General features: G+C 43.0%; 1 protein-coding gene across 1 annotated transcript in view; it reads left to right on the plus strand.

Moving 5' to 3' along the window:
• Positions 1 to 11,336, plus strand: part of LOC117462150 (cadherin-18-like) — a 173,189-nt gene that overhangs the window by 143,744 nt on the left and 18,109 nt on the right. Inside the window, exons 6-7 of the mRNA XM_071206380.1 lie at positions 4,067 to 4,320; positions 6,002 to 6,138. Of these exons, the coding sequence (XP_071062481.1) occupies positions 4,067 to 4,320; positions 6,002 to 6,138 (391 nt within the window). The remainder of the gene's footprint in view (positions 1 to 4,066; positions 4,321 to 6,001; positions 6,139 to 11,336) is intronic.

Genomic DNA, 11,336 nt, shown 5'->3' on the forward strand with positions numbered 1-11,336 from the left:
TTATGGCCCTTAACGTTGGCAGATCATTGCAAGGTGCAGGTCATTTTATTTTGGGAAGTTCCATTTTTTGGCTTCATGTGCCACTTTCACAGGTCCTGCGCTCCACATAGCAACATTTCATATAACAAAATAAACTTTACTGCTATCAGGAGTTTTAGTTTTATTCTGCCTCTCTTGATTGAATAATAGTGAGAAAATAAGCTGTATCCCTCTTACCTCATTCACACCAATGGTGTTTCAGGGCCGGTTCGGAGCTGGAGCTTGAAAAGCACCGGGTTTTCCTGTTCACATCGCAGCGGAATCCGGTTCGTTTCAAGCACCAAAAAATTGTCCGGCCAAAGCAAAAGCACCACATACGTCACGCTTACGTCGAGGCGGGGGCAGGGGCAGGGGCGGGATCAACTCCTGAACAACAACAAAAAGCCGGCGTTTTATCCAGTTTGTACACAACGATGGAGAAACTTAACAAGCAGCAGTGGTCTACTGAAGAGACCAGCTACCTACTGGGAATCTGGTCTTCAGAAGAGGTACAGAGGAAGCTGGAGCACAATCGGCCATTGTTGTTGTTGTCGGTGTCAGCTGTGAGGGGTTTCCGCGTGGTTTGGCTTTATGAAGCAGGCCCGCAAACGGTTACGTCATGACGCCAACGACGACGCAATGACGCAGCACCAGTCGGACTCTGGGCAGTGTGAAAAGAGCCGGACCTAAACCGAAGAACCGGTTCTGAACCTGAAAAGCTCTAGCACGGAGCTTGAACCGGAGTTGCGTTGGTGTGAATGAAGTATCTGTCAAGGTTTATATTTCTCAGTTCCAGGCTGTCTCCCAGAGACATTTTGAGAACCCTTTCATTAGAGGCACCAGCACCAGCTTTATCAGGCGCAAAGCGGCACAAAATGATATTCCCTTCACAGTTCAAAGGTTTTTCTTAATCTTTTGAAACCTGCATAATGAACTGTTCAGGAAAAGGAGCTCCCTGTTAGCTCACCAGGTATAGAGTGTATCATTAAGACTGAGTCCTTACTGCTACAGCCGTGGATTCAAATGAGACCCTGGCCCTTTGTCACCCCCTTTCTCTTACCCTTGTCATTTTCTCTATATATCAGAATAAGGCAGAAAAGCCAAGCACAAATAATCATTAAAAAAAGTCCAGCATGCATGGCCCTGGCCAGTACTCCTAGCTTTAGCCAAGCTGCAGCCTTTGATCTACAGCAGGGAAGCCTGTGCTCAGCAGGAGAGAGCACTACTGGGGTCAGAGTTAAAAGTGTTTTTCATTTTTATCTTTTTATCTTTTACAGCCACTTAGAAACACGAGAACAGAGGAAAAGTCTCTACACAAGGGGGGTCCATAATTATTGCTCTTTGTTCCCCCACAGTTCGAAGTTGTCTTTTGTCAGCATTTTGTAACACATTGTATTCTGGGGGTGTCCAACCTTTTTGTTATGAACAATCAATTGGTGTTCTGAGGCATTTATTGCTGAGATAGTGTTATTGTAGGGTAGCCATCTGGAAATGTCAATGGAAAATGCACTACAACAACATGTAGTACTCCAATAGAATGGTGCTGACGTATTTTATGTCGTAGAACAAAACATGAAAGTCTCTTCAGCTTGTATTAACCACAGACCGTATTTCAGGCCTTCAAACACGTTAAAAAAAACGTTGAGGTAAAATGCTAACTCATTTCCTGGTTTAAGGACTCATTCCTGCACCACGCTATATGAACGCAAAGACTATGAACTGTAAATTGCCTCTAAATCTCCCATTTACACACACACAAACACTCACACAGACACACACAAGAGGCTTCTCAATACTCAAATTTCCCCTCCTCGACTCCTCGACTCCTCGGTCCTCCGGTAGTGACCCGGAAATGAATTTCAGCGCGCCATTTTGAAGGACGTCTCATTTCTCTAAATGCACACCGAGGACCGAGGATCGAGCGTCGAGGAGGCTCTCTGGAGGAGCTATAACCGAGGATACACTGATGGTTCCTCCACGGCTCCTCCGCGGATGCATTTCCGGGAACGGTGGAGGCGTGACGCACGGCCGGACTTATCTCAGCCAATGACAGCTCTGCATGCATCCCCTGGATATTATTTTAGAAACTGCTCTCATCGCAACGCGATGTTTACAGTGAGAACAGCTGTGAGGTCCTGCAGAAAGCAGAGCAGTGTGTAAAATAAATATCACTCAGTATAACAGACCTACTCTCTTTATTTGCTTTAGTTTAGTAGATATATACAAACAAAGAGTCGATATTTTTCTAAAACCATTTAGTGCTTCACATAATAAAATACACAACGGCTGTAGCCTGATTATGCTTTAGGAGCTGTAGGTGTGTGTGGTACAGTGTGTGTGTGTGTGTGTGTGTGTGTGTGTGTGTGTGTGTGTGTGTGTGTGTGTGTGTGTGTGTGTGTGTGTGTGTGTGTGTGTGTGTGTGTGTGTGTGTGTGTGTGTGTGTGTGTGTGTGTGTGTGTGTGTGTGTGTGTGTGTGTGTGTGTGTGTGTGTGTGTGTGTGTGTGTGTGTGTGTGTGTGTGTGTGGTACAGTGTGTAGGTGTGTCCTGTACAGTGTGTAGGTGTGTGTGTGGTACAGTGTGTGCGCAGATGCGGCGGACAGACAGGTCTCAGTTGGTTTGGTGTCCTCTGCTTACTTTTAATACTTGCAAATACAACTTTTGGCCCGTAATTTCAATTCCCCATTTCAGCGACCAGAGAGAGAGGGGGGGGATATATCCAGTCTCTGATTGTGTTACGTTATTATGAGAGTGCTCTCATACTTTAAATTGCATATATTTATATAAATATATTTGTGTGTGTGTGTCCGCATCTGTAGCCTGTTATTGTCTCATTATACCGCACTCTCAATGAATTCAAGGTAAATATGTGGGGGAACAATGTTCAGCTGATCTAACAGAGATTATAAAATATGACAAAACACTCGACAGCTGATGCAGCTGTTGCCACGTAATAATGAACGGACGTCGCTTTAATATGACCGCTCAGAGGAGAGGAGTTCTCATTTCTTTAAACGTCTGCTGCTTCCCCTCCTCTCTCCTCGGTTCCCCTCCTCGGTCCTCCGCTCGCATCTCCTGTGGGCGGGACTAAGTCTCGAGGAGGGGAGTCGAGGAGGGGAGTCGAGGAGGGGAAATTTGAGTATTGAGAAGCCTCTACAGAGACACACACAGAGACACACACACACATACCCACACACAAACACTCACATCCTGATGACAGCTATCTACCCTGCAAGGTGCGTGCCACTCCATCAAGAGTGATTTAAGGTTCAGTGTCTTGTCTGAGGATACAACGACCCTGATGGTGGATGATCTACAATATCTCATAGCCACTCTTTACAGATTCAATGGTTAATTTAAAAGGAGTATTTTCCTTATCTTTTCAGAGCCCTTGACTCCCTGCCATTAAGTGTTTTCTCACCAGTGTGACTGTCTGCCACACCCTTGATTGTTTCCACTTGTGTCCAGTTGACTCTTCTATAAATAGTCCTGGTCTGTCTTATTCCTGCGCCAGTTCGTCGTCTTCCATTCGTCTTTTTTCGCGTTTTTTCGAGGCACGTTCTATTTTGTTTGTACCAAAAGTCACGTTTACATAGTCTAGTGTTTTTGGCCTTTGCCAAGAGCGATTTTCTTTTCTTTTTTTTCCTATATATAGTAAAAAATACTTTTGTTTTTGTACTTTTGTGTAAAATTGTTGGCATTTGATTCCCAGTCATTGTGTCACATTCCTAACAGAGCGACTGAATCTCATTTCACTTTGACTATCACACTAAACCCCCACCCCAATTTGTCTGACGACCAAAGGTCTTTTTACTGTTTATTAGTCAATCAACAGATGTCAACATTTCCTCTAATGTTTCCTGGCAGGCCCTGTGTGAATGCAACATGTGTTGTAAGAATTATTTTAGCTTCCCATTTACTTCACCTGAGTAAAGGGGTGGGTCACATTACTCTAGGATAACTATTATGGCATTAACAGTATATGACATTGTCAGGATTAAGGTGATCATCGTTGAAATGCAGCTTATTGTGCTTTCTGTCTCCTCCCCAGCCTTTGAACTATGAGAAGAGAAAAGTTCACACACTCAACATCGAAGGTTCCAACACTCATCCAGATGCCCGTTTCTCCCACCTGGGGCCATTTAAGGATTCCACCACGCTGCGAGTCATTGTGGGTGACGTGGATGAGCCTCCTGTCTTCTCCATGGACTACTACATCATGGACACGTATGAAAACTCAGCTGTCGGCACCCAGGTTGGCACTGTAACCGCTGTGGACCCAGATAGCACCAACAGCGCTATCCGGTAAAGGAAATGATGTGCTGTGTGTGTGTGTGTAGTTGTTTATCATGGAAGTATTTGGCGTTCAGGTGTCCCTACAGGTGAATAGATGTTATAGTTTTGTCTCAACCGGCAGATCCACTGAGGAATTCAATTGCTTTGCAAAATGTCTATCCAGATGAGCCACTGGATCAACCCTCCATCCATCGACCATCCATCTATCCATCAACTCATCCATCGATCCACCCATCGATCCATCCAATATCTATCCATTTCCCATGTATCAACCCAGTCCCACTCAATCCATCCATCCATTCATCGATTTGTTCATCCAACATCCATCCATCCCAATCCATCCATCCAACATCCATCCATCCCAATCCATCCATCCATCCAACATCTATCCATCCATCGTGTCATCCATCCATCCATTCAACAGCCATCGATTCATCCAGCCATCTATCCATCATATATCCATCAATCCCCCATGTATCCCCCCAGCCACACTCCATCCATCCATCCATCCAACAATCCCAATCCATCCATCCATCCATCCAACATCCATCCATCCCAATCCATACATCCATCCATCCATCGTGTCATCCATCCATCCATTCAACAGCCATCGATTCATCCAGCAATCTATCCATCATATATCCATCAATCCCCCATTTATCCCCCAGCCACACTCCATCCATCCATCCATCCATCCAACATCCATCCATCCATCCATCCAACATCCATCCATCCCAATCCATCCATCCATCCCAATCCATCCATCCATCCATCCATCCATCCCAATCCATCCATCCATTCAACAGCCATCGATTCATCCAGCCATCTATCCATCATATATCCATCAATCCCCCATGTATCCCCCCAGCCACACTCCATCCATCCAACATCCATTCATTGATTCGTCCATACAACATCTGCCCTCCTATCTTTTCATCAATCCATCAACCCAGTCACACGCCATTCATCCATTCATCCATCCATTCATTTCTATCAGGCAGTATCAACATTGAAACAGATTACTTGCCAATTTAAGGGTTGAAGTATAAAGTTAATTAATGGATCTTTCTGCCTGTATGCTTTTTGATTTCCACAGTTGGCCCTTTTTCAAAATCTTTCAATGAAGAAGAACAATCTGCCATTTTTAATGAGTTGATAAAAACAAATCAGACACTAATTATTTTCTAAGCTGAGAATTTACTTCTGAAAACATGCTGGAGGGAATCAAGGTTTCTGTTGATGTCCATGTCTTGCTTTCTATAGTTCTTTGATACATTTTTTTGTTTCTTCAGTTTCTTTGAAAATCACTATAGTGAACAAAAAATGGTGCAACTATATAACAGTACATATTACCTATATAACCTTTCATAGTATTCTCAGGTAGTTTCAAAGGCTTACAAATAGAGTGAAGGGTATATGCATGATAATACATGTGTTTTGTTATAATATATTGTTGTATTGTCAAACCTTTTGTTAGGGAAAGTACATTTCTAGTTTGTGCATTGCACTTAAAAAATACACTACTTCAAACCACCATCAATACATTGGTCTGGTTTAAATTCTGGTAAAATTCACATTTATCTGCATTGGCCATTGTATATTGTATCAGAATACTCTCTGAAAGGAACATTTAAAATATTCAAATGTTTTTTATGGATTTGTTTCCTCTTTATGTCATTTTGTATTGCAGGTACTTCATAGAAAATGAAGAGGAAAGACCTTTGTATTTCAATATCGGGGTGAACAGCGGCATCATCAGGACTTCTCAGGTTCTGGACCGGGAGGAGACCGCGTGGCATAACATCACTGTGATGGCTGCAGAGGTTGGTAAGTTCACGGCAACAGCAAACTGTTGCTACATGTTTTTAAAAAATATCCACCCGTGATGTTCATTTATGTGTCCCTTCAGCTACTATTCCATCCATCCATCCATCTGCCACTGTACTAACGGGTGGATACAGGACCAATGACTACTATATCTATAGCATCATCTGGACAAATGTATGTTATGGGAAATTAATGCTTAGAAAAGGACGGCTTCTCATGCATAATTAATCCACCAGTATGTTTTCATATACTTCAACCGTTCATGTTTTCAATCTAAAATAAAAAAGGCCTAAGGGAATATTTCACACCAGTCCATTTCTTAACTCCTTCTAAATTAAAACTTTTCTATAAACAAATAAAGTAATACATTGCATCACAATAACCCTTTTTTCTCTACAAAGTAAGTTGAAGAACTTATAATCAATAGTGTTATTGTTAACAATGGCTCAATAAGTGTAATGGAAAAGGGGTTGTTGATAGTAACAAAGCAACAGAGAGTTGTCACCAAGCCAGCCGTTACCCCTGCGTACTTCAACTCATTACTACTTCACTGTTTTGATCCGCTTTCCTTTGTGACCCTAGTTTCAGGCAGCAGCTGTTTCAGTGAAAAGGCTCACAGTTAGAAACTCGCTGGTGAACTTGGTGGAATGTTGGACTGCTTTTGATCAGGTGTCCAAACTGATGCTATTAATGCTCTGTTTGTTACTGCATGTGTGAGACATTAAGGATAACTAATAGCCTGTATGTGTATATTTTAAATACTGGATACCAATCATAATTCATTACTTTGCTAGATTGCTAGATTGCAAAAAAGTGTTGTAATCTTCAAAAAGAAAACTCTGTGGGTGTAATACTACGGTAGATTAAGCACAGTTTGAAGATAGAGCAGCAAAACATATCTATATTTAATTTATTTTGTAACTTTTTGATTTAACACTAAAGCATTGACACAGGAATGTATTTGGATATACTTTGAGTAGAGTATCATGACAAACATTGTATTTTCTGTTCTGATACTCATTATATTGGAAGTGGAAATGGAAGAATCCAAAGAAATCTGACACATGCACGCAGCGCTGCTCACAGTCAGAGTCTCTTTATTTAAGCCCTCCTAATGTGAGGAGCAGTGGGCAGCTATTACTGTATCCAGCTTATTGCCACTCAGTGCACATTAAATAACTCATTTCAAAGTGTGCTCTATTGGATCTGATGCTTCCGCCTCTCTGTCTGTAGTCACCACTTTGGAGCCTGTTACAATGTCCCACTTAGAAATCTACTCAACCAGCACAGATTAATTGCTTCTCAGATTACATTTCCATTTGTCTTTGAAGCTTTGCTTGACCTCAAAACGAATGACATGAAATATGAATTTGTACAAGGCTACTTATTCCTCTGGATATCCGTAGAATACCCTTTAAGACACATATTGTGATCTGACAGTATCTCTGCGTAGAATAAATCATCCTTAATCCATCTGTTCATTCAGTTCATCAGTTCTTTTTCTAGATCTTCTTCCTTCAATTCTCTCCATCCGATGGTTATCGTGAACATTTCCCTTTTTTTCTACCCTTTGCAGCACAAACGTGTGAGCAATGGACCGACTGGAACATTGATAAAGGTCAGGCGGCTCAGAGTCCCTGATGCTGAGTCTCTGAGTACTCATCTAAGAACAGAAGCTACTGTGCAGGAGACACACCTACCATAGGATTTAAGAATCAGAGAGGACACGTCACCTGTCTCTCCTGCTGTGAACCATTGTGAACTATGTCAGCACTACATTTGTCTCTTAATGACAGTAGAGGTTACTCTATGGGACATCCTTCCTTATTCTCTGTCAGTGGCCATGTTGGTTTCAGAGATAAAGAAAAGAAACATTGATTGTAGTGAGGACAGAAAACAACCATCATTTAGGTGAAATGTTTTATAGCACAATGTTTTGTGGCTGTTGTGTTATCATCTTAGTTTGTAAAAGGGTTTGATTCAGATGACGCACTAAACATATACTATAATCAAGGGCATAACTAAGGCCTCATTTTCACTTTCAGATGGTAGTAGCTGTAGCTACATTCACTTTGCAAGCTAGCGGAGGAAACCGTTCATTTAGTAAAAATGCATAGCAAACTGTTTGTTTATAGGCTAGAGACTGATTGCGACATCATTCTGTATTGTCTTAATATGTTCTATCCCGAGTGGTGTAACGTGTAGAGCCATAGGAGCTCGTCACAGCTAGAGGCTGTGACGAGCTCCTATGGCTATCGATTGAAGTTCAGACGGACCGAGCCTCTTGCAGCATAGCAGACATCGAGGTGTCTCTGAGCAAGGCACCGTTCCCCACACTGCTCCCCGGGCGCCGTTCAAAATAGCAGCACACTGCTCCTAACACTAGGATGGGTCAAATGCAGAGAAAAAATGTCCCACGGGGATTAATAAAGTATATCAATATATCAATAGCAGACATCGAGCAGCTAGAGACAAGAGATGGCAACCCACCTTGAAGCCACGTGCCCCTGATAATGCTCAACTCTAAGTCTCCCGCGTCTCGATGTCAATGGTTTTTACAGTGTGTGTGTGGTTAGAAGCCTGAAATAAGGTCTGTGGTTAACACAAGCTTATGAGTTTTTTACGTTTTCGTTTACGAAATGAAATATGTCAGTAAATACTCCACATGTGAATTTTCGAAGCTTATGTGTTAGTAAAACGACTAAACTAAGTTCTACATTTCATCACGCAGAAACAAATCAGTCATGCCGATTGCATTTACCTTTCAAAATCATAAAGTATTGTTGATACATGGAGATCATCCTGCTGAACAAAACATGTTAAGTATCATAAACGTGTGTTGGCCACAGAGCTTATTTGCAATATATAAGGGAAACCGATGGGGAAATTACATTGGTTTTTGTCGAGGCAGCGCTTGCAATGCTAACTTCTGGGTCGGCCTACAAAAATACTTCATCACTGCACCGCTCTGTAGGGTGAACTCAGACAACACAGTAGGAAGGGAGACTGTTTGGTCAGAAGAAACAGAAGCATTCTTATAAATTGGACTAAATGATATTGAGTGATGTGCATTTGTCTATTCCTCAGTCTAAAGCTTCAGATCTCCTCCTCTGCTCTCTCAATATTAGAGTCAGCAGGGAGTTCTACCTGCTGTGCAGGGTTTAATAGCCTGGAGCTCGGGAGCAAAAGTCATCTACATTCTGTCTGGATTTGAGGCTGGAAAAAAAGTTCAACTCCATGGGGAACAGAGAGATTTTCAGATGTGGTATCTCAACCTTGCCTATTACCCTCAGGTCACAGAATGCCTCTCTCCCAGGTCCACTCTATAAGCCGCCCCTAATAGGATGAGCTGAGAGGAGCCCAGCGAAGCAAAGCACTCGGAGAGATTTAGACCCTAGCCACACGGAGACGGTAATGAAAACGAACCGAATTCGATATCAAAAAAGTCTTCCGTCCACACGCATTCGGCACCAGGAACGTGTCCGTCCACACAAGACCGCTCGACCCGCTGGAGACGCTGTAGTACATATGCCCGGGCCTGTAAGTGGCGCTGTACTTCTGCCACAAAATACACCAAAAGCAGCGAAGAAGACTTCACGAGCATTGCATGGTTGCCATGGTTGCCCTTCTGTTTACTCTCCGCGGTGGATTTAGCAGCAGAGGTGGGGAGAGAGGCAGGGGCCAGGGCTCTGGCTCTTTTTCTCCCTCCCCGAGGCAAGCGTTTGCTCCTACTGTAAATCTCTCCGGTAGTCCACCAGCAGACGAAAAACACCCACCTCTCCGCCTCTTCCAAGGGACGAGGGGACCATGCGGCAGAGTTTCCGTTAGAATGTTTCTTCGCTGGTCAACATGTCCGTTAAAGTTTAAATCTTCCAGACAAAATTATAAAAATGCCGGTCTAAGGTCTTCTTTGTTATTTATTGAGCTTTAAAACAAATGAATAACGACTCTATATAATAATATAAGAATAATATACGGAGTCTCTCTTTTCCTCCCCCTCTCTTGACAGCCCGTCAGTATTTTCGTTATCAGGAAATGATCGTAAGCTCTGATCGTAGCCTATAGGGCGTAATCACTTGTGATGGGAATTATGGCTCTTTGAAGGGAGCCGGATCTTATGGAGCCGTTCCTTTCAAAGAGCCGTTCAAAAGAGCCGTTTTTTAAAGGGGGCGGGGTTACTAGGTTTATCTGCGAAATAGTCACCAGGATAATGATTGACTGTATTGCCAGACCTAATGTCAATAATCTGCATTATAAACATGACACAAGGTGGCGCCATATCCATGTCATTCATGTCAGTGAATGTACTACTTTGAATTGACCCTCTGTATGTGTTAAGTAAATAAAGTTGCCTTACCTTGAATGAAATTCACGCATCTCTTAATATTAGATACTGTGTTTTTAAGTGACGATGGAGATTATTTGTTGCCCCTGCTTTAAAGGATATTTTGCCTTTACAAATGGTGCGCTTTATCACTGCCTGGGTTTTGGTTGAAGTGCATCCAAATAATGCGTTTTCGCGTTTGGCTCATTTTCCATCCGAAAAACACGCTGTTACCTGTCCTGTACCACTTGTTATGAATTCTCTCTCTCTCGTATTCCGTTAAAGGTCCCATGTCATGGCCATTTCCACTGATCATAATTCCATTGTTGAGGTCTACTAGAATAGATTCATACTGTGCAATTTTCCAAACTCACATTGGTTTCGCATACAGCATCTCTGTAAAGTATGTGTGTTCACTCTCTCCACTAAACGGCTCGTTGCAGCTCTTCCCCCCCCCCCCCTCCCTGTGAGCCCAGTGTGCTCCGATTGGTCGGGACCAGTCGGGACGTTGTGAATCGAGCTGAGCTCCGTGGAGGTGTGATTTCCTTGTTTAGCGATACACAGCGAAAAACAGCCAAACTCACCCTGAGCACACACAAAGTCACAGCCGAAGTAAAAACAATAAGTGTGGCTTGATATTGAGTAAGAAAAAGGTTGATAAACGCTGTGAGAATGGGTCTGCAGAGAGAATTTCGCCGCGATCCCAACGGTCTGTTATCAGCCTGCAGCCAGGGAGGAGAGATCAGCTGAGCTGCACTGAGTGTGTGAGGAAGTCCGTGGATTGGTCAATTTGGACCAATCAACGTAACGTAACGGCTCCACGGATTGGTCCATTTCGTTCCGGGGACGACATGACATCATGATGTACCCGGAA

Source organism: Pseudochaenichthys georgianus, chromosome 17 (assembly GCF_902827115.2).
Source record: "Pseudochaenichthys georgianus chromosome 17, fPseGeo1.2, whole genome shotgun sequence".
In the NCBI taxonomy this organism is placed as follows: Eukaryota; Metazoa; Chordata; class Actinopteri; order Perciformes; family Channichthyidae; genus Pseudochaenichthys; species Pseudochaenichthys georgianus.